We start from the raw sequence: 23,921 nt of genomic DNA, 5'->3' as shown, positions 1-23,921 counted from the left end.
GGCCACAAAGCTCCAGGTGGCCCTGCGGGCACCACCAGAGACCACTACATGGCCTATAGTCCCTGACGTGATGCAGGCACGGAGGGAGGGAGGCCCGTGTCCCTTGCCTCCCAAGGTGGGAGGACAGCTGAGGGCTGCTGGCCCTCCCCCGGACGCAGCCCGGCCCCAGAGGATGCAAGGGAGGCTCTGCAGCCGTGGCGCTGCGTCAGAGCGCACAGCCACAGCAGGGACTCCCGGGAGCTTTCGCAGGGGCGGAGAGCATGGGCGTGGTGTTCCTTAAGGAAGTGAGCATGAGGGAGACAGAGCAGCCAGGCCCAGAGGAGACACATCATCGTTGTCCCTTCCTTATGCTTACCTAGTGATTTAGGGCTCCGAACTCAGAGGGTCAGCTGCCGCAGATGACAAGGTCACAGAGTTCATCATCTGGAGGCAGCTGGTGCCAAAATGGGCAAGAAATGCCAAATAAAGCAAAACAACGACGCAAACCTGAGCTAATCAGGTGATGACCGGGGGTTCCACCCAGTCCCCACAGCCTTGCAATACCGGTGCTGAGCAGCAGAGGGCGGTGCTCGCCAAACGTGCGTGCGTGCGTGTGTGTGCGCGCGCGCTGCGTGCGTGCGCGCGCGCGTGTGGTTTGTGCCCCTGTGTGAGCAAGTGTGTGTGAGCAGGCAGCAGCCACACTGCTGATGCCAGGTGCCTGGATCTGGCTAACTGGTGTGCACGTGCCATCCTGTCCCCTCTGGCCCTCCTGGCTACCAGCCACACTCAGCTGGGAAGCACTGCCAAGAAGCTTTTGTGTCAGGGATGCTGGGTTCAGTTTTCCTTGAGCAGCGGGGAGGCCAGGGTAGGGGAGACCGGGGTCTTCCTTACCTACATTTCTCAAACTCCTCACGGTGATGGTGAAGCCTTTGGTGCGCGGCAGCAAGTGGTACTTCAGGCTGGGCAGCCCCTTTGCTTGGGCCACCTGCATGCTGATCTGGTGCTTCTTCTCTGTGAACCGGGTGCCCTCGCAGTGAATCAGGAACTGGAAGTGACAGGGCTGTGGTCACACCCAGCCCGCGGTCACACATACGCCCCCGTGGTCACAGGCCATCCCCGCGTTTGCACACGGTCCTACAGGAGCCCTGAGGGAATGGCCAGGGTGGGGTGGCTGGCAGCTGCGTCTCCCCCTACCCTGGGCTGGGGCCTGAGCTCACGGAGACAAGGGATTTACCACCTGAGACTTAGGAAGTAGAGTGAGAGCGTGTGTGTGCACATGTGTACACATGAGAAGAGCTCCCTGAGTGTGCGTCTGCACGGGACCAGAGACCCTGAGGGTTCACTTCCACACCGGCTGGTCCAGTGGGAAGGGCGCAGGCAGGGTGCATGGGGTAGGCTGGCCGGCAGCCGCGAGGCGCCAGGTGTAGGGGCGGCAGCACACCGGGGCTGGTGGGTGAGGGTGAGGCGCGTCGCTTTGGGCCTTACGTACGAAGTACTTCTCCGGGTAGTCCCGGAGGCGCAGCAGGCTCTGTGAGACGGTCTTGCGGTCTTGCTCCCACTTGCGCGTGCAGAAGACCATCTCCGTGAAGTACCACATCCAGCCGATTATCGGCACATAGGCCAGCTCCTTTTTGGCCAGGACTTTGGAGCCCTGAAACAGAGGACGGGGCCCGGGTGTCTGTGAAAGGGTGATGGGGCCCTGCCCGGCGGCTGCTGGAGATGCCGGGGAGCAGTCAGTGTGTGCCCACAGGCCTGTGGGGCAGCTCCGGAACGCGACGGATGGAGCAAGACGGGGCTGACCTGACCCTGGAGCCCCCACCGTCGGCTGGGATGGGGGCCTTGCTCAGGGGGCAGGCGTCTGGGACAGTGAGGAACATCTCAGGGTCTTGGGGACGCCTGGGTCGTCCTCCACGGCTCTCCATGGACCGGCGGCGTGTGCTCGCCAAGCCCACTGGGCAGGGGTGACACCGGTTCCTCATACTGTCCCCAGCTCTCACCCAGTGCTCCCCAGCTGCGCTGGCTGCTGGCTCTGCAGGCAGGGCAGACTTTCCTCTCCTCCCACGGGTGAGGAAACCCGGCCCAGTGGGTTCTCCGGGTCATATGGCCAGGAAGTGGTGGCACCTGGCATTAAGCCCAGATCACCCATTCTCGTTGGGAGCTTTCCACCTGTTGCCTTCCAGCTTTGCTCTAAGGCTGAAAGTGGTCTGGGCACCTTGAAGGCTGGTCCCCAGGCTGCTTGGCATGGGCCCCTAACCAGCTCCTGGGGACTACACGGCCTGTGCTGGGCCTGGGAAGACCCAGGATCCAGGGGGGTGGAGGCGGTAGGGGAGACACACAGGGGCAAATAGCAGACCATGATGTGGGCAGTCCTGGTGGCCAGAGCTGTGCTCTGGTGACAACAGCTGATTATGCCCCAGAACCTAAGGGGCTCAGAAGTACAGCAAGGGTGATGGCCACCCCCACCCACCAACCTGCTCACGCCAGCCAGAGAAAGATGTGAACAGCCACTGCTCCCTTTACTCAAAAAACAGCAAATACCTTCCCACATAGGATTGGGGGTGAGCAGGGTACAGATGCCTTTCTAGATTAGCATCTCCATGTTTTGGTGGGTTTTATTTTTGTTTTTCCCATAAATCCAGTACATAAATTCTTTTAAAAAGAATCAAGCCATAAAATCCAGGGCCTGCCCCAGAAGGACTAGAGGCAAAAACTCACTTTCAGCATGCCATGCACAAGCTAAGTACTTTGTAGTTACTTTAAATGCTATTCAACTTGAAACCAATAGTAAGAATAGGTACCCCCATTGTACAGATCATCAAATGGAGGCTCAGAGATGTTAAGTAACTTGCCCAGAATCACAAAGCTAACAGCTGCGGATGCTGAGCATTTAGGCCAGGTTGTCTGCCGAACGCCAAAGTCCATGATAAACATTAATGGCCATTGAGGCTCTTGGCCAGACCTGGGGGCCACCCACCCATAGCTGTCACCCCTCCTCTTCCATTTACATTCTCCATTTTGTTCCAGAGGCAACATGCTCAGGCTCTGGGGTGACATGAGCTGTGTTATCACAGCCGGGTGTCCCACTGGACCCCTTGGCCAGTGTGGGCATAGGACCAATTCTGGCCAAGGCAGCTCAAAGGTTGCTGTGGGCGCGTATGTTCTGGGGCTTCTGGGAAGACCTTGCTCCCTGAGAAAAAGAGAGATAGCCAGAAGGCCGGGCCCATTTCCCTGCCACGAACATGGCTGCTGAGCAGGTCACAGTGTTGACCCTCATATCTCAACCTGGGGACAATAGCCTAGAAAAGCTAAGGCCATCAGAGCTGCTGGGCCAACCCAGAGACCTCTGACTGCAGCCCTGCTGCTACCTGAGGAGACGGGGTGTCCATGGCTGGAGCCACTGGAATTTGGGTTCCCATCCCTCTCGAACTGTGGAGGGCCCGTGACAGCATCAGCCACGTCACTATTAAGAATCTTTACTGTAGTCTGCTTTTCTTTTTTCAACATGAGTTTACTTTAAATCCTAAAGGGGTGAACTAATTTTCCTGACTCATGCTTTCTCATGCCATAAATGAGAAGGAAATGCCTGTCACTCAAAAACATGCAAACAAACGGCCCTGGGGATCGCCACTGTTCTTGGAGGAGCCGTTGAAGAGCCCTTCCATGTGCATCCTCCGCTGGGTCTCAGGCCGGGAGGCCCCTCTGTCCCTCAGCCCTCCACGGTCAGCAAGATGTCCTCATGCTGACTTGTGGCATTCAGTCATCACCCTCCTCACAGCCGTTAAGATAAAACAAAACAAAAAATCTTCACCAATGAATTGAACTTATCTTCTTGGCAGGTGGGACCCTTTCCAATAATTACATATTCCTGAACTCATTCCAACCACAGTCTGTGGCAATATGATGGCGTTATAAGGAATGATCTGTTCAAGAGCCAGGAGGTGAATCACATATTCTAAAGCAGCAGCCGCTGCATCTGGGAGGGGAAGCGGTTCAATGCTGTCAATCACAGCTATCTTGTGGGAAAAAGTCCTGTCAGGGGTATTTCCTATTGATGGCTCCATCCTGCAAAACCTACATGGGTTTAGTGGTTGGCCTTTGATGACCTGCTGCTAAAAGCAAATGGTAACTTTGACGATGATGTGGGGTGGACCAAACAGGTGAGCTCAAGGGGCTGTGTGTCCATCACAGTCTGTGTTAGAGCACTGAAAACCATCTAAATGTCCCATAGTAGAACAGGTAGATGAATTGTGGTATATGTGATATACCATATAGTTCATAATATAATGGTATACAGCGGGGATCAGCAAATTGTTTTCATAAAGTTTTATTGGAACACAGCTGCTGTCTTTCATGTATGTTTTGCCTACAGCTGCTTTCATGCTGCAACAGCTGAGTTGAATAGTTATTGGACAGAAGCTCTGTGGTCCACAAAGCCTAAAGTATTAGCTATCTGGCCACCTACAGACATTTGTCAACCCTTGATTCAGAGGCTGTAAAATTTTTTTTCTATGAATAGTGAATGTCTGGGGAAATGCCTATTATATATTTTAAAGATCTGGAATCAAAGTTGGGTCTATAGTCTGATTATGATTATATGAAAAAAATAAAACAAAAATAACAGTAGCTGTAGCTGGGAGGTCAGATTAGGTGTGACTTTATTATTTTATTAGATTTTCCTGTTTTTTATCAGCAAAATATTTTTCAGTGTCCCTCTGACAATGCCATTTTTAAGAGGCAGTTGACATCAGCATGTTTTCAACCATTTGCTTCTGAAACATAAGTGAAGCACTGGATCAAAAACAGCCTGTTTGTTTTTGATGCTCAAAAGGAACCCAGGAGGAATTTCTGTTTTCATGTTGAATTAATACATCTTTCAACCTTAAATTTCTGGATGTTATCTGAATGTAACAGACAAGGCCTTGATGCTGACTGCACTTATTTGATATAAGAAATGTTTTAATATATTAAGATAGAAACTTTTACCTTTCAAATCCAAAAAAACTTGACCTGATTTCCTTTTGTCAGGGACAAAAGAACTTCATGGAAAGCTTTGGAATCTGACAGTCCTGGTTTTAACCAGACGCTACCATGGCCCAGGTGTGTGACTGAGGTCCAGATACTTAACTCTCCAGAGCCTCGGTGTTCCTGGCTGTATTATGAGGAAACTAATTCCCCAGAGGGTTGCTGTAAAGATTTAAAAACATATGGAAATATATACAGGAGCACTGAGTCTAGTACCTGACACTCAGGTGTTCAGTAATGTGTAGCCATATCACCATCCCAGAGCAGTACAGTGGCTGAATGCCTCTTCCCATGGCCCATTTCCTACACCATGCTTCAGCACAGAGTAATAACAGGAGGTTACATTTATTAAAGCACCCTCTGACAGGCCTTGTGCGAAGAGATTTACAGGAGTTAACTCATTTAAGACCAAGAGTCTAGAAACCTACTATTCAAATATGCTTTCGGCTCCCCCAGAAACTCAATATATATATATCTCAATACATGACTCTCCCAGGTAAAGCAAAGGTTTCTGTGTGTGGATGGTAACACCTTTAAGAGAGAATGTACAAGAAAATATATCAACTGCATTGATTCTGGATTTAATTTGAGGGTAGACATGAGAGGATTTACTGATGAGTTAGATTTATCAACAGACCCGTCTAAACGCAAACATATCTAGAAAATAAAAAATGTTCACTGGCAATACAGTGACCCACAGCAGGGGGCCAAAGTGAACCATCTGGCTGTCTTCTAGCTGCGGCATGGAGTCACTGTCACCCTATAGCATTCTATACTTAAAAAGTGTATGAAGTTTTTGAGTGTGCGTGTGTGTGAGAGAGAGACAGAGAGAGAGAGAGAGAAAGAGAGAGAGAGATTGAGAATCATCTCACCACAGCTGCCCAATTAAGCTAGTTAAGTAATCTATAATCACAGTCAGAGCTACCCAATTGCTCAAGGGAGTAGCCAGCCCCCCATGAATTCCAGAGTCAGCACCTCCAGCCAACTGGTCAACCCCTGTGCAGCACCCACACAGCTCTAGGAAGAACCGCTTTAAGAACATGCTGAGATTCAGGGCCTTTGAACCCTGAGATTATGTGGCTCTCACCTCACTTCTCTCAGCTCCATACAGCCTCTGTGAAAAATGAGCAGAGTCAGGACTTTCCTGTTAAGGTTTTTCTCCAGTGTGGCCGCCTGCTAACTAATAAGATGAAATAATAAGCTTTGATGCTGAGTTTGTAGGATGGTTGGAACCTTTCCAGGATGCCCCCACCTCCTATATCCCTCTGTAGGGACTAGCAGAGAACAGTTAGGGACTGGGACTTGTCAACAAGATGGGCCCTGATCAAGGTGCCGTTTGCATGAATATCTCTTCCCGGCTTCCAAACAGACGACCACTCCTGAATAGTCACCAGTATAGTCACCAGTTAATCACTTGGGTTCACCCAAGGTCATTTAGTCCCACTAAACACATCAAATATCTGAATTGGAATAGTTTTAAGTGGAACTTTGAACACAGGTAAGACTTTAATAACAAGCAGGCTAAAGCATGCACAGTTTAATCCTTTGAATTTTTTTCTTAACTCTGAGCTAGAGACAGTTGCAAATGTTTGAGATGGGTGGGGCCCAGCCAATCCATCTACCCCAGCTCTGCAGAGGACCAGCAAGCCAATGAGGATCTCAGCCTCTATTTTAATGCACGATGTGTGAACTTTAATTCCAAAACTGTTCTGTCCATACAACAGGTATTTGTTAAATACCTTCTTTGTGCCAGGTGCTAGGAACACAAAGATGGACATGATTATCAATGGCTTTGAGGTGCCCAAAATCTAGAAGGAAGAGAAAAACAGAAAGCTAGCAATTTCTCTTCCTTCTGCCACTAAATTCCTCAATTAAGTTGTTGAACAGACCATGCTCTCGGACAAAAGAGAATGCAAGAAAGGACGGATGGTATTAAATTGTGTCTCTGAAATCTAAGTCCCTAGCTACAGTAAATGTGGACATGAGTTCAAAATAATGAGTCAGCTCTATATGTGTGGGTTTGTGTAAAGGAGAGAGGCCAGTTTGTGCCAACCGGGATAACACATACATGCCTTAATTCCGCCTACATCGAGTCTCTGTCTCCTGCTCTCTCCTTTCTCTGATGCTAACAAGGAGCATGCTGGGGCCTCACACTACCAGAAAATTCTCAAGAGGGTCTCAAAGCAACATGAAGACTGTGCCACAATCAGCCATGGTCACAGGGGAATGCGTAAAACAAACATGAAACAAAGGCACTCCCTGCGAATTCCTGTCCCTTAGACTGGAAATAAACATGTAGTATTCACCCAAGTCAAGCAGAGTGTGCAGTGCCCCTTGGCTCTTGAGAAGGTCTTTTCCCATCCAGCCTCCCTCCCTCCCTTCTGCCAAGTCCTAAACTGGTCTTGGTTTGACTGGTGTGCAGACCTGGAGAGGGAAAGGAAGAGCATTTGGGGACAAAGAAGGGTGCTCTTAGATGCTGGATATTCAATCATACCCGGCTCTGGTCTGTGGATCTGGGATCCAGGTAAAACAAATGAGAGAGGAGTCCCTGAACAATGCCCTGTCCCTGCTCCTGAGCCAGGTCCCCTTCCCAGCCTCTGCTCCAGATGGCCAGCCTGAGTCCTCCCTGGTGTGGCGCCAGGCCTGGGCCGAGAGGGACACAGAGAACAAGGAAATCCAGGGAGGGGTGGGGGAGCAGGGCCCCCGAGCTAGCTCCTCTTGCAGCACCCTCTAGCCAGCAGGTGTTCGATCACCCATGGAAGGCAGCACATGGAGACGGGGTGTGGGGGTGAGGGTAGCAGGTGGGTGTGACAAGGACTCGGCTCCCAGAGCGACATCCCAGGCTCTCCAATTTGCTGAGCGCTGTAAGAGGAGGAGGGCAGAGGCTCACGGCACCGCTGCCCTAGGCAAGCCCGGATTTAAAATCCTCAGTGTAGTCCACCTTTGGCTTATTAAAGATATTGCCTGAGGATCCTGTTAATATAAAAGACCTTGATGGGTCTAACTGGGAACTACACTTTTAAAAATAAAGTGCACACTCACAGTTCCAGGATTACATTCAGTTTTGAGCTCAAGGTGCATCCGCACGCTAGTGAGCTCCTGGCTTCTGCCCTTGGCCAGTGATTCCCTGGGGGCTGGAACCCTGGCTGCCTGGGCTGTGGGGGGTTTACCCATCGCCCTTCTCCCGGGTTCCTTATCTGTGTACTGTCAGATAGCAGCACGCCTGCCCAGCTGGTGAACACGGGCAAGAAGTGGCACCTGCCTCCTCCCAGCATGTGTGGGTGCTGGGCAGCAATGCAGGCTGGGCTGCTGATCAACCCACTGAGGCCGGTGGCAGAGAGCCCTTCCTGGAGCAAAACCAGCTCCCAGAGCTGACAGAACCATTTGGGAGAGGAAAACAAAACACTCCTCCACATCTAGAAACTTCTCATCTCTTTGTAGCCCAAGAGCACTTGACACACATGTACAGAGGAACTGGGATGCAGGGGAATCTGACAGCACCTTGCAGGAAGGGGACTGGAGATTGCAGCGGCTTGGGGCCCCAGGGCCGGGCCAGCTGGCTCAGCCCCATTAGCAAAGCATTCCTTCTCTCTTCTGTTTTCCATACTATCTTACTTTCCATTAATATGAAAAAGGTCAATGATGAGAAACTAATTCGGGGCAAGGCAACTAGTAACTGCTGCACGCCTATTTTGTACTAGGCACTTGAAGTGCATATTTTACTTAACGTTCATTAAACCCTTGTAACACCATGAAACAGGAATTATTAACTGAGGTTCCGAAAAGTCAGACAACCTCCCCAAAGTTGTGCAGCTGGTAAAGGCAGGAGCCAGGGTACAAGTTCGTATCTGTGGGACTCCAAGCCATCGGCTTTTATGACCTACAGAGCTGTCTCTCCCCCACCTCCATTATCGGAGAACTGTTCTCGAGCAAGAAGACGGAAAAGAAACAATTGTTCTTTCTATCTGAGCACAGGTGGCATAGATTCATTTTTCAGAGTGTCTACTTTTTTGCTATGTTTTTACATGTTCTAAAAAAAAGAACCATAGGAAACCCACAATTTGGAGAGTGTTAAAATTGAGGTTTATAGGAAATACTATTCATGCAGTTTTCGTAAACAAAATATGCACTGACATTTTCCTGCAGAACTGATCCTTGTAGAGGAAAGTGATCCTTATAGAGTCAAACTTTAAGAAACACTGGTTTCCAGATGGGGCGATCTTCCTCAGAAGGAACGGTGTCTGGCGTTCCTGACCAGCGGAATCCTGGCAGAGTCGCAGGGATGCCAGCAGTCTGGCTTCGGTTCTCCTCTCAGCCCCTGAGTGGTTTTGTAGGGCGTCATGACATCTGCCTGTTTGCCAGGAGCCGTGCAGCCCACTGCCTCTGCTCAGGTGAGCGTGGCCGAAGGGCAGCAGCCAGGACCCTTCTTTCAGATTTGGTTCAGTACATCCCCAGTCACCCCACAGCCACCTTGAGCTGGTGGCCAGGGAAATCAGGCTGGGGAGAGGGCAAGGCCCATGCAGGGAGAAGCTGTCAGCAGAGCCCAGGGCCCTTCCTCACTGACTGGGCCCATCATGCTCCCAGGCACCCCTCGCCTCTGTCCCCTGCCTCTAACTGTCCTTCCCCTTGATCTCCCATCCCCTCCTAAAATCCTATCCTCCAGGCCTGTCCCAGGGTTATCACCTGCTGGAATCCTCTGTCCCTGGGAGCCAATAGTCAGTGTGCTGGCAAATGTTATACCAGCTGTTAAAATACTGAGGTTGTTCCCCACAGGTTGGTCAACAGAGCTGCCCCAAAGTTCAGAACTCACCCTCAATATCCACCTTTATTACAGAGCCCCCAGCTCCTCCCCTGGGGCCTTAGGGACCTCCCACAAACAAAGGCCAGTGGGCTGGGATCATCAGCTCACTTCTAATGACAGAAAAGGACAGAAGTGACGGACCCCCGGCTGTATCTCAGTCCCACAGTGGCGGTGGGCATCTCAGGTGGGTTCTTCTGCTCTGTCTTGCTCTGCTCACCCCAGGGGCAGAGAACCTCTCGGGGGAGGGATCAGGCCTGGTCACAAGCACAGATCGCTGTGTGGTGAGCCTTTGGGCGAGCCACCACCTGGCCAGTGGCCTGACGGCGACCTCATGGGGGACCCCTGCCAGGACCCCCCAGCTGAGCTGTGCTGGCTCCCAGAGCATGCAGACTGAGATAACACGTTTGCTGTTTGAAGCCTCTAAGTTTGGGGCTTGTCACATGGCCACAGAGAACATACACGGCTTCTTCAGAGGTCTGGAGAAAAACATCCTGGGTGGCCTCCGGGTTAAAACCACAACTATGCAGCAGGTAAATAACAGTATCACCTACTGCTTATGGGGCACTTACAGGGGCCTGGCATTGCTCAGGGACTCGTCAGGCATGATCATGGGTGACCTTCTGGGGTCACTGTCAGGTGGCTCACGCACATTTTACTGGGGCAAAAAGATCCATAAACAGCGTCCTACAGCTTCAGAAGCCTCGACCCTTTGCACTGCCCACCCCTCTGTTCAGTCAACACACTCTTGCCTGTTCACCGGTCACCTTTCTCCCCAGGGAGGAGGGAGTCAGCGTGCTTCTGGAAGATCTGTGGCGCCAGACCCAGACCATGAAACGCTGGCTCTGAGGGGAACAGAGACCCCCGAACCAGCCACCAGAATGAGCATTTGGGGCCTCAGGTGCTTTTAGAAGGTGAAAGTCTCTTTTTTTTTCTTAAGAGAATCTTGTCACTTTCCCCCCAACACAATTTCACATTTAACTACCCTATTCTTAAGACTTTTTTGCAAAAAATCACTTGCTTCAGTTAAATTAAACTCACCTCTTCTTGAGCTGTTACATGTGAAGATGAAAAATGCCCTGTAAGGAACCTACCCCCGGTCCCTTCTTCCCTACAAACTCCTCAGACACCAGAAGGATCTCCACATCATGTGTTATTAAAAAAAAAAGTGAATCAGGTGATTTATTTGAAGGTCGTTCAGGACAAAAGGTACCGCCGAACAGTTAGTAACATGGTGCTGTTCTCCGTGCTTCCGGGGTGCAGGAAGGAGTGGGTCACTCTGGAAAGGGGCCAGACATCCTGCGGCATCCTTCCCTCGCCCGCCCGCAGCTGCCCCAGGGGCAGAGGAGGCAGCCATCCCCCGCTGCGTAGGCAGGACGCACCTGGGCAGGAGAAGCCCGCCTGGCAGCTTCCTCCTGGGCGGCCCTCCCCACGCGGTGGACGGCGCCCAACCCCGCCCTCCGGCGGCCAGGTCCCGGGCCACACGCCCCGTCCGAGGCGCTGCAGCGGCCTGCTTCCGCCAGGGGGCGCCCCAAAGCCCCGGGACGCGGTCTCAAATCAGGCGGCCGAGCTCATGCCGGGACAGGCAACAGGAACTGCTCGGATGTCACTGGTAGTAAAGGAAATCTAGGCACATCCTACGCATTTGCATTTAGGAAACCGAGGTCGGAGGGGAGACCCCCTGTGCCACGGGCGGGAAGGCGGTCTGGTCGCCCGGTCCTGGGGTCAGCACGCTCAGCCTGGGGCTCACGGCCTTCCTAGCCTCCCCAGACCGACGCCTCCGTGGGGCTGAGGCAGAGTCGCTCCTCCACGAAGGCCTCCCGTCTCGCCCTGGGTCCCCACGTGTTCCTGCCCCTGTGGGTGCTCTGTGGCACCCGCCCTTGCCCCCCACCCCGGGTCCTGCCTCCGCTGACCCCCTGCCGGTGGCCCTGCTTCCTCGGTTCCTGCTGGTCCATCCCGGGCCTGATGAAGGTCCCGACGGCTTTCCCCGCACAGACCAGGAGTCGGGGACGAGGGAAGCCTGGTCTCCAGCTGCAGGTGGCCTGGCCCTTGTCTGACTGGAAGGCTCCAGGCTCCTGTCTTGAGCCCCTGCAGCCCCCACAGCTTTTCCGCCCAACACCTTCCAGGCGAGGGAGCAGAGCTCTGAAATCTGACTGACTAGGCATCATCCTGGGGCAAATTATTTACCCAAACTGAGGCTCTGAAAGTTTATTATAAAATGTAAATAACAGCAATGTCATAAGGCTTAGAAACAGCTTAAGTAACAGTGAACAGCACACAGAAAGAGCCTGTGGTCCTAAAGCTACCACAGGCACAACAGACCTGGAAAGTGCCCCAAGTCCAGCGGACCCCAGGGCTCCTGCCCCCCAGTCACACATGCTATCATGTACCTGTGAGAGCAGGGCCACCACCCGAACCCACAGGGGAAGCCCGGGAAACCACCAGCTGCTCCCAGCTGCTCTGAGGCAGGGGACTGGTGCTCAGGCCAGTGTGCGAAGACCCCAGTCCCCTTTGCTCCTGTCACTGATCACTGTCCTCGGCAGGGTCGGGACTATCATATTTGAGGGGGCGGTGTCCTCCCAGAGACAACAAAACCACGAACTAGCTGGGGTCTCCACTCAAGGGCTCTAACACAGGGACAGATTGGTCTGGAACTTTTGGTCTAATTTGTGAAAATATATGTGAACTCACACACACACACACACGATAGATGAGTCAGTACTGGAAGACTAAACAGGAAAACACAAAAGAAAAAAGTCGTGGCCAGGGCCTGTCATTCTCCTAGAAATCCTTCCAGCGCGCTCACCCCCAGGCCATCCAGTTTTCTGGAAGTCTCAGGGTAGCTGCAGTGGTTTAACACTGTTTCTATCTCTTGAAAAACTGCTCCGGACCTCGGTTGTCTTTTGCTAGTTGAACTGCACAATTTGGGGAGCAGTTGCCCTAAAGACCCTAGTGTGGCTTGTTTCTAAGCACATTTTCTTCTCTCTCCTTTTGCCCCCAAATTAAAAATGCGTAAATGCTAAAAGCCCATACAAAACATGTCCCAAGGCTATTAGTCTTAACACAACAGGCAGAGGGAAACAAACCCCAGAGTGTTGGGGCCTCTAGACATCCCCCCACCCCCCCAGCTCATCGGGGACTTTGCCATCAAGGCCCGCCCCCCCTCCCCCACGCAACCAGACGCAGGGACTCTTGTCGTCTCATGAACTCTCCATGGCCTTCCATCCTCCATATCCTGAACTCTAGGATTTTGTTTACCTTGCTACCAAAAGCAATGTGACGTGAGCAGCCCCCGGTCTATCTGGGGGGCTTGTTCCCAGGTGCAAAACATGCCCCCCATTCTAGTGCAAGCGGTCCCAGCCTTTGCTAGTCCCGGGCCAACACACATCATAATTTCTGCTAGAACCTCAGCACCGCTGATGACTTAATTCGGTTATCTGATCTAGGTGCAACCATTACACACCTGGATGTTTTGAAACATTTCTAAAGGTGACAAAAATCAATTGAGGACACCTTGTCCCTAAAGCATGTAAGAAGTCAAATGAGTTGGAGGAAAACAGAATTCCATATTTATTCTGAATTCTGCAGCTCAAACTCTGTCACTTAGAGATTCAATATTCTTAGGCCTATGAAGATGAAAATTCAGAGGGTGTGCTGCCCGTCGCTCGGGAAGCAGGAGAGCAGAGAGGTGAGAATCTGAGATGGCATCAAGCTAGAGGAGTTCCATCCAAATCTACCTAGGAGCTGTGTGACTCTGAGCAGATTATTTAAACTCTCTTACCACTTACTTTTTTAAAAACGGAGGGTGTATATTATCCACTCATTAATTTATGTTTCCCTAAGGGTTAAATAAGCGCATTTATGCAAAATGCCTATCACATAATAATTGCTGAATTTTATTTTTGCTCATAAGCAGATGTTCACTTGATTCCAAGCAGGAATGAAGGGCAGCTAGTTAAGAACATTTCATTAAGTGGAAACTCCATTTGTGTTGCCAAAATCCTGAGTGATCAAGAGAAAAAGGCAAGTTACGGTGTGAACACGAGAAATGTTTGAGGGGGGCAAACGCGCATACAACTTACCCCTAAAACCCCAAAGCGCTCAGCCAGACTCCAACCACAGAGAAAGTCAATCTCAAACTTGTGGTTCAGAACCACGATGGCATTTTCCTTCCCGTACTTGGGGTAGGCCCGGGGGTCTGTGTGGATGACGCACTCCGTGCCGGACCACCACTCCAGCAGCATCACCAGCTCTGGAACAAACCACAACAGACAGACGTTTACTCACGCATCCTTCACGGCCCAGCTCCACTCTGCTGTGGGGCTGGGGCAGAGAGCAGCGACTAGGGCTCAAATTCCGGATCATCCCAGTCCAGACCCCGTCCTTGAAAGGTTTGGGAAGGAGAAGGACAAATAAGAAGACTCCACAACAGTGTCCAGGGAAGGAGAGGAAGCTTTGAGAAGGCAAATGACCTGCATTCCTTGATTAAGTATCCTGAGGAAAAGTAAATCAGAAAGCCTGAATCCGTCAGGAATTCCTGCACTGTGTGTGCAGAGCTCTGAAAGGCAGCGAGAGATGGTGCACAGAACACGTGAGATCCTGGGAAATGACTAATTGGGATACTTATCAACTCCATCAAAGCACATAAACCCTGTTTTCCTGTCCCATGTGTGACACTTGAGTGCACCAGGAATCACGAAGAGCCTGGTGTGAAGCAGCAGAAATACCATCACCCAAAGGGCATTACACCAGAGGCCTGAATGAAACTACTAATACATTCTTTGTAGGAGCTTATGAAAATAGAAAAGGTCCTTTTTTCAGGCAAAAATGACCCATTTGACTTTATCCTTCGGTGACACCTTTAATCCAGGTGACCAGTTTCCAACTGGAGAGCTCAGGAGAAACCTATGTGGTGGAAATTGAAACTGTAAGCTCTCTAGCAGCCTTGCCATGAAATCTGAAAGCTGTAGGTGGCCCGCAGGTGGGTGAGTGGGAGTGTGAAGTCCCTCTTGTTCATTACCAGTTAGTGGGGGACACATTCTTCAGGGTCCCAGTCACTCAGTCATCACCCATCCACTGCACACACACACAAGCAGGTGTGGTCTTGATGCCAGCCAAGCCTTATGTTTTAGAGGCCCAAGTGGCTGCCCTTGGGAACCTTTCTCCTTGGGGCTGGAGACTGATGTTTGGAACTTTGGCACCAGAATTCTGTAGAAGATATTACAGTTTAGTTTCCAAGCAGTGGCACTGTGGGATGTTGGACAAGTGAACCTCACAGCGCCTCAGTGTCCTAATCTTTAGGATGGGGTGCTTCACAGGGTTTTGTGAGGACTAGAGTGTCTAACACACAGTAGGCACATACTACATGCATAGTATATAGTAAGTTCCTGGTGAATCCAGGACTTCAGTGTCCAAGGATATTACAAACGAAGCAAACACTCCCCTTACTTGATGATGAAAATGTCTCCTATTTGTAGGAGTTGAGTATATGCCAAGCCCCCAGTTAGTTATCCCACTGGCGGTGACATTGGCACAACCAAGAAGTGGCAAGTTGGGGAACAAAGACAAGGGTTCAGGGAGAGTATGAGGGGCTGGAGCGCAGCCATGTGTCCCCACCGGCCAGGACAAAGGGATAGTTCATTACCACGGGGTAGAAAGCAGTTTCTATTGCTGCACTGATTTCTTCCAAGCAATGTGGGGGAGTGGGTGGCATGGCCCATCTATCCTGGGATGGCTGTGGTGTGGGTAACTGCAGGGGAGTCAGCCACACCCCGCCGTCATTTGGCAAATACCTCCTGAATGCCTCTGGGCCCTTCTGCTCTCCCGAGGCCAGGCTGTGCCTCCAGGTCCCACCTGCCCAGCACCCTTCAGACGCTGATCCCAGCTGGCAGTGATCTCCCCAGTTACGGAGCATGAGCCCCATGGGGCAAGGGCTGCATGGTCAAGTCCCATAACCCTAGCCTGGCCTCCAGATCCCAGCACAGAGCTGCACATTAATGTTTTCAACATGCACGGTGGTAATCTGTTGTGTGCAAGCTCAGTGTGAGGTACTGGAGATGTGACTCCACACACATGGGTCAGATGTGTGCCCCTCAATCCCAGCCACCACCCGGAGCAAAGGCAGTCATGCCCACAGGGTGGCGCCAGAGGAAGGAAAGGCTTGTTTATGCCGGGTGGTTGCTGAATATTGTGCTGATGGATTTGGGATCACACACACCCAAGCTCCGATCCTGGTGGTGCCACCACTGGTCATGAGACTTAGCATAGTTCTCCATGTCCCCTAAGCCTGTGTCCTTGCTTGTAAAATAGGGATAGGAAAGGCTTTTAGAGGCGCTGTATGTATTAAATCGTACTATGTATTCAAGGCAACTAGGGTAATGTTGCACGTAGTAGGTCATCAGGAAGTAGCCAGTCTTTTCTTACCATTATATCCATGGTGATTTTGTAGCACACGAGGCTCTGTGACCACTGGACAGGAGAGGGAAGGGATGTGGACAGAGAGAGACAGAGACAGATGAGTGTCACAGCCACTTCTGGATTGGGGTAAGGAGTTATGACTTATGATTTCATAATAAAAGCAATGAGAAGTCACTGGAGCATTTTTAAATAGGAACATAGCAGCATCAGATCTGCATTTTAAAAAGATCACCGTGGCTGAAGTAAGAAGTTTGGAAGAGTTGCAGAAGCAGGCTGGGGAGGGGGCGACTGCAGTAGCCCGGTGTGAGGGAAGGTGGCTGGACCAGGCAGGGGACAGTGGGAAAACAGGCTCTAAACAGGCTGTTAGCCAGACAGCTGAATTTTCAATCCCACTGCTTAGGAGAGTTTTCCTTCCCCTTTCTTTTTCACCAAAGGCTTTCAGCTTTATTTTATTCAGAATAAAACAACTATAAAGTCCCATTGTAAAAGAATTCAACCAATCCAGAAATATAGAGAGGAAAATGTGAAATTCCTCTGATGGCTTTGTAATGTGTCAGGTAGGCTGGGCTGGGCTCCATTCCCCAGAATCCCCTTTCTTGCTTGTTTCCAGTTTGGGGGGGGGGGGGCGGTCACAAGGGACACGCCTGGGAGGTTGGCAGGTGGAAGGCCGCCACACCATTTTGTAGCTCACACATATTGTTACCGATCTGCTGATACTCACCTCCTCAGTGTGAAGCAGCAAAGGGTCCTGCGACTGCTCCCCCCACCCCCAGCCCCTCAGTTTCCCTGACTCCTGGGCCAGGCGTGTGTGGCTGCTCCCTGATGAAGGGCCCTTCCTCCACTGATGCCAGATGAGTAGGAACTGAAGGGGGTCTCAGTCTGTCCTTGTGGGGTTGCAGATGATGTTCAGGAGTTCCAACCTCCTGATCTTCCTCACTTTACATCTATCACCCCTTCCTAACTGCCTGCCCTGAGACTGCAAGCTCCAGCCAGAGCTGCAGAGACAACAGAGGCAGCCAGACCAGTCCCACAGTTGGATAAGGACCAGTCCCTGTGACCAGTCCCTTTACAGGGGCCACCCATCTACCAGGGGCTCTGCTTCTCTGGCTGGACCCTGGTGAGGTGCATCCTCCTCCGCCCCCAATCCCATTCCTTCTCCAGGGCTAACTATTAGGAACTGTTTGGAGGGTAGCCTTCTAGTCCTGTTTCTAGGTATTTACACACACACACACACACACACACACACACACAGATGGACAGATACACATATGCACAAACATCTTCCTCCCCACAAATGAGTCCATCCTTTATCAATCTTTCTAAACATATACTACAGTTATTTTCCCCAAGGTATATTTGCATCCTTCATGTTAGTACATATACACAGTGATATTAACACATATTTACTGGGCTCTGGTCTTGTGCTGGGCACAGTTCCAAGGACTTTCTGTGTGGGATGGCATTAAATCGTCACATTAACCCAGTGAGACTGGGAGATATTATTGTTATCCTCATCTTGAAGATGAAGAAACAGAGGCTCTCATTTTTTTTGAAGGTATGAAATTGCCATTTTTAGGTAAAAAATAGCCCAGGATGGCAATTTCATAAAGGGTAACACAATAGATGCAATCGTGTGTCATGATTTATTTAGCCATTCTGCCACTGATTGGCATTTTCCCCTTGTTTTTCATTGTTACAAATACTGCAATACACATCCTTAAAGATGCATGAAAATAAAAAAACATTTGTGAAAGTATTTCTCCAACATAGGTATATCTAAAGTGGAATTATGGATTGAAGAATATGCATATTTTAATATGTTATGCATATTTCCAAATTATTTTCCTTAAAGATCCTATCAATCTATGTTTGAATCAACAGTGTGGGAGAAGGTCTTCCCTCCTACTGTCTGGACCAACACTTTGAAGGCTGGGACCAGGTATGTCCTTCCCCTGGATGTCTGGGCAGAGTACTTCTCATCAGCTCCCTGCTGACCGCCTCCAGGTGGCACTAGTCTCATCTTTGACTCACGCTCATCCTTGCCCCAACATCCAACACAGGGCAAGGGCTCAAAAAGCTTATGCCTTTAGCTGAGTGACTTGCTGGCTGATGTTTTAGTTGGGTGTTCCTTTACAAATAACGGCGTGCAACATACAAATCTCTCCCCGAATGGAAGTTTTGTTTACCCTCCTGTGTGGCCCCTCAATGCCATAGTCCTGGGCTTGGCTCAGGCCATCTCTGACTGCCAGCCAGGCCACCTTTCATATGGACAAACATCTGCTGAATGGAGCTGCTCCCACCCAAGGTGGGGCATCTGCTCTTCATGTACCACCTCAAATCAATGTCAGGACTGTACAACTGCCCAGGGCTCAGGGCCTGCAAACTCTCAGCCCTCATGCTCTGGGCTCTCCAAATGAACATGTTTCAGCCTGTCCGGCCCACGGTAACCACCTGCCCTGGGGGGTGGCAGATCTCCGAATTGCTCCAACCCTCTCCCTCTGTGGAATGGCAGTATCTTTTCCTTTTAAAGGACACATTCTTTGGAGCCTGTAATTTAGCTTGGAAAGTTGCCACATCCTGTTGGGGGGGTACTATGCGCAGGCGAGTGGGGCCAAGGAGGCCCAGGAGAAAACAGAGTCCTTCTGTTATTTAGGGGGAAAACCACTTGTCAAGAGTTTCAGATTTCAGTCCGATCAGCTAGCAGTTACTGGACCAGGAGTCACCCCCAAATGCTACCAGCAAAGATAAAAGTCTTTGCCCCAAAGCATTTACCTTCTTGTTTGTGTACCAGGCTAACCCACATTAAGCAACTAGAAAAAAAGCAATTGAAGCTTTTACCAAATAAGAACTGGGACCACTAGTTGAGCAGCTAATTGAAAATAGTACAGCCAGGAATTAAAACAACATATCAAATCAAAATTGGAGCAGAAGAAGGGAGACAGGGCAGGGGCTCCTTCTGACAACCGGAGAGCCCTGAGGCTTCTGTGACCTGTCCTGCGAGGGGCTCAGCGGAGAGACCGGGAGGGAGGGAACTGGGCCGGTGAACCCGGCGATTCGCCAGCCCCCGGTGTCCTGCAGGACAGGGAAGACCGCCGTAACCCGCGGTAGCATCCGGGCCTCCAGGGTGAGCAAGCGCGAGGCCCGCTGTGGACACGTCCGTTCAGTGCAGCCCGACGCGGGCTGAGCCCAGGCGCAGCACAGGCTGTAGGCAGGCGCCAGGACACAGGACTGCCGAGGCCTGCCCAGCGAGACCACTGGGAAGGCGCCTGGCCCCTGACATCTCCAAGGTCAGGCCCCCGGGGGACGCAGATGTTCTGCTGACTCACGCTCTGGCTTCCCAGGCCTGGTCCTGCTGTGCAGCGACTGTTCAGGGAGCCGAGGAGATTCCCACCCTGAGGCTGAGTCATCCACGGGGCCTGGTGGCCCTGCTGCCCACGAAACAGACAAGGCCAGGGGAGGAACCACAGGAAGCCCCCGAGTGTGGAGAAGCCCTCACCCCTCAGCGCCGCCCCGGGAGCGCCTCACTAACAGAGCGTTTAGGTGTTCCTGCACCTTCCTTCTTGCTCAGTCCTTTAAGAGGGGCAGCAGCCACGAAAGCCCCCCACTAACAGCATGGGATCCCCTGGGCCCCGCTTCTGCCCAGGAGCCTGCGGTGGGGCGGAGCTGGGGCCCGGGTGGGCCTGTGCCCCTGGCCGGGAACTGGCCAGGTGGCCTCTCCTGGGAAGTGGGTGGTGAGTGGGTCCCCACGTGATGAAAGATGGCTGCGGGGTCACACACAGGTCACAGCTGCCCCCCAGCTTCCTTAGACCCCAGCTGCCTCCCTCCTGCTCTTCCCAAGCCTGCTGTTGAGTAAGTCTTGTTCCCTTAGCGCCAGACTCCACTGGTGGTGATGAAAGAACTTTGTTTCCTGACCAGCAAGGGGCCTGGGGGGGGGGTCATCCTTCTCTCTTCTTCCAGTCCCTCAGAAAATTGCCCCCATCCCCCGACCAAGAGCCCTGGGCTTCTGTCCTTGCAATTACCCCTTACAGGGACTCACCACAGTCTCCTCTGGTCTCTGCAGCAGCTGAGATGCTGTGGGGACAGTGCAGGCCCTGTGACCCCAGGGACTGCCACTGGCATGGCTGCGGCCCAGTCAAGAGCCCCATGTGGGCCCTGAGCCCCTCTCAGCTTCCTTACCATGCTGGCCAGATGGTGGGACACACACCAGGCTAAGTGGGCACAGGGACTTCAAGACACGTTTTATCCAGGTTCTGTCTTCGGCTCCCTTCTGGCATCTGTCTCTGGCCTCCTGAGCACTCCCAGACCATTAACCCAACTGGGGCTGAAACCTTGTTTTGTGTGTGTCCCACCCTCATCCTCAGACCATTTTATTCTGACATCAGAATAAGCCTAAATGGAAGCATCAGGATTTGTTCAGAGCAGAAGATGACACAGATCATAGGACCCAGGAGGAAAGGGGCCCCACACCAGTTTCAGAGGACAGGCAGGGAACACGCAGGATTCGCCTGGGTTCCCAGGGCCTCCTCACCTCCCCCCGAAACCAGCACCTCCTGTCCTCCCTCATCCCCTCCCCACGACTCTGATGTGAACTGATGCCTAATTCATCACGTTCCCTCGGCAGCTGCAGCCTCAACCTGCGTGTGAATTCCAGGGCCTCACGGGAGGGGCCCAGTTGGCAGAGGTGTGGACTGGGCCAGTGGGCCCTTCGTGGCTGTCAGAAACTCGTAACAGACAAGATCTGTAGCCGAGGTTTCTCCAGTATAATATAGCAATTTTGAAAAACTTTGTCCCGTTTTAACATTTCCATTTAGCTAAATGCTGCAATCTTTATTTTTATTGCAGCTGCTGCCTGAGGGCAGGTGGCTGGAGATAGCCGGCAGCTTTTTCCCAGCAGCTCAGCCACCTCGGATTCTGCTCTCTGTGGCCACACCTGCTGCGGCCAGTTGCTGCCGCCTGTTTTGCAAATCACCTGGGGGGTGATTCCCAGTTACTGGAGGAAATGTGTCCCAGGGAGTGAGTGTGTGTGTGTGGTGGTGGGGGGGCGGGCACTAGAAATAACCTTCACTCCAAATCCCAATCTGCTGCCAATGACTCAGGGCCAGTGGAAGGACCAAAGCAGGTCACACAGTCTGAAATACGGATTCAGTGTTGGCATATTGGCCACCGTGTGGTTCAGCTTAGTCACAGATGGAAAAAGGAAGAGGTTGGACAAAAGGACATGTGGGAGGAGGGCGAAAGGCACCAACTGCCTATTTGTAAAGAAGGAGAAGAGGCAGAGAATGGCAACCACCACCTTCACTGAGTCAGCTTACAACGACCCGCGAGAGCCACGCTGTCCAGCCCCTTTTACGGACGAGGACCCGGAAACACAGAGGAAGGAGCGGGCCGCACCCCCGTGGTGAGGAAGCGGGTGTGCTGGGGCTGAACCAAGACAGGGGACGTGAGAGCCCACGAGGACTCCCTGAGGCTGCAAAGGCACTAAAGCCATGGATACACGACAGGTGGGGAGGAGAGGAACCGCAGGGGGAAGGATCCCACCTTTGACCTTGGGCAGATGGTGTCTAATCTGAGACCAGCTGCCTTAAGAAAAGGTCCCCAACTCAAAGGCTGGTTGTGAAGGTAAATATGCTGAGCATGTAAAGCATTTAACACATGCCTGGTGTGGAACAGTGTTTTTCTTCTGCACTACTAATGATAACATAGCAGTGACAACCCAAGAAATAATTAAGGGACAGAAAGAAAGGAGCAACCTTCACCTGCCCCACGGAGTGTCCACTTCCGGGCAGGTCCTCATTTGCCACCCCCAAACCACCCCTGTGCTTAGTCCTGGCTTCTCTCCAGATATAGTTGATGTTAAGCAGCTGCAAGGGCTGCTTCCATTGTGGCCTGCATCCCAGGAATCCACGTGCTCACTGGGAAACCCCAGCAAGACCTCAGGCCTACAGCCAAGAGCTTTTGCTGGTCCAGGCAGACGGGGCTTTAAGGCCCCTCCTTCCCGCCAAGCCTTCCACCAGAGTTCCTGCTCTCTCACAGGACGGCCACCTTCTCTCCTCCCACGGTGCACTTGGGTAGAAGGGCAGAGAATTCTAACAGGGGAAACAAAGTTCCTGCAGAAGAGACCTCAGAATCCAGACTGTCCATCAGAGTTCATTGTTTAAAAACATTGACAGCCAGAATCCCCCACATCTGGAGATTTGGGAGAGATGTGGCAAAGGAGAATGGTATTTTTAAAATTAACTTTATCTAATTTTAATAACTGTATAATTACATATATTATGATATATAATCTCTAAACTAAGTATATAGAATTATTTATTTATAATAGTTCTTCATAATTTAACTTCTAACTGATAATAATTTAGGTTGAAAATTGAACCTCTCACTCGCAAAGTCCTCCAAAATGCAAAAATGCTGCTCTGAAGTTTCAAGTAAGTGAGGTGATGTTTCTCCCTTGGCCCCGAATGCAGAGGAGCAGGCCTCCCCCCTGTTGTGCTTGCACTGAGGCTGGGAAGAAATGGCAGCTCGTGCCTTGGACCTGGGCTACACCCTTCACCTGGAGCTCATTCATCAAGTTAATGCACCCAACCGGCCCTCTCTTGGCCTTCTGCACAAACTGGAGTAAATACGACACTGAACAATCACTGGGACAGAGTGATCAGAAAGGCTTGTCCTGGCTCTGGCCCGGCGCGGTGTGGGATGGAGTCTGGGATTTCTGACCCAAGACCAGCTTTGTATGGGTCCCCATCCACCTCTCTTCTAGGGTCCACTGTGGGGCCGCCCCTCCTCTCTGCTCAGAACCTTCCTGAAGCAGCTCCAAACGTGGCTGGAGTTGGGTTCCTCCCTGGCCAGCCATGCCCCACAGACCATGTTTACCACTTCTTCTCTTTCCACCACTTCTGAATTCCCTGCCATGCCTTACCCATTCTTCCAGGCTCAATTTATGCCCAGATTTCCACAAAAACTCGGATGCGAGGCCACATACACAGGTCCTCCCAACTTTCTGATGCTAAGTGTGATCTGCTGATGTGAGCACTTGCTTGTATTTCATTCTGAACGATTTCTAGTCAACCCTCAGCCTCTCTGCCACCACCACTTTCAGTGACTCTCTTTATGACCCCGACTGGGGGCCCAGCATTGTAACATTTCAGTCCCCATGGGTCCCACAGTCACCCAAGCATTGTCCACTGTCACACCCAGGTTGCTGAGGCATGAAGCCTGTCAACAGACAGACCCACAGTGTATCTGTGTTATTGCCACTTGATGGGGCTGGCTCAGAAAACAATGCCTGAAGGGGCTCCTCAGCCTGGGCAGGAGTGGAGAAAGTCTGGGAAGCCCTGCTTGTGTGCTGGGAGCCACCAGCACCTCCAGCCCACGCCTCTCACCAGCGTGGCGCCCTGTCCCTCCGGGCCCTCCTTGGGTGCCTGTTCCTATGCAGGCTTTGCTCTTGGCAGGGGATGGAGGGGATGGACTTGAGCTCAAGCCCTAGCTAGGCGACACTGCTACATTGTCCCCTCCCTCCTGAAGCCTTGAGGTGGCAGGAGGGGCGCTGAGGGGCCTGGAAGGCACGTGTCTGAAAGGGGGCTGCTCCCTCCCCAATGCACATCCTGGCCAGCAGGGAAGGGACTGGGTGACTGACTCTGAGGCAGCAGTGGACCCCCAGCAGGCAGTGTAAGTGCCGCAAGCTTTGAGGGTGTGAACATAGCAA

At 51.8% G+C, this 23,921-nt stretch overlaps 1 protein-coding gene across 8 annotated transcripts in view; it reads right to left on the bottom strand.

Annotated features, from left to right (window-relative positions):
* The window catches only part of AGPAT4 (1-acylglycerol-3-phosphate O-acyltransferase 4), a 110,284-nt gene that overhangs the window by 14,369 nt on the left and 71,994 nt on the right, over positions 1–23,921 (bottom strand). For 3 of the 8 annotated variants that reach the window (XR_008992713.1, XM_036886687.2, XM_036886684.2), the window contains exons 3-5: positions 13,882–14,051; positions 1,469–1,630; positions 871–1,024 (exon numbers count right to left, since the gene is read on the bottom strand). Coding sequence is in view for 5 of the 8 variants with exons in the window: in XM_036886687.2 (XP_036742582.2) it covers positions 871–1,024; positions 1,469–1,630; positions 13,882–14,051 (486 nt within the window). In the remaining 3 variants the exon portion in view is untranslated. The remainder of the gene's footprint in view (positions 1–870; positions 1,025–1,468; positions 1,631–13,881; positions 14,052–23,921) is intronic. The other 5 variants (XR_008992712.1, XR_008992714.1, XM_036886686.2 and 2 more) reach the window with 3 other exon arrangements.

Source organism: Manis pentadactyla, chromosome 12, assembly GCF_030020395.1.
Source record: "Manis pentadactyla isolate mManPen7 chromosome 12, mManPen7.hap1, whole genome shotgun sequence".
Classification (NCBI taxonomy): domain Eukaryota; kingdom Metazoa; phylum Chordata; class Mammalia; order Pholidota; family Manidae; genus Manis; species Manis pentadactyla.
This window is presented reverse-complemented; position numbering and strand designations above follow the sequence as displayed.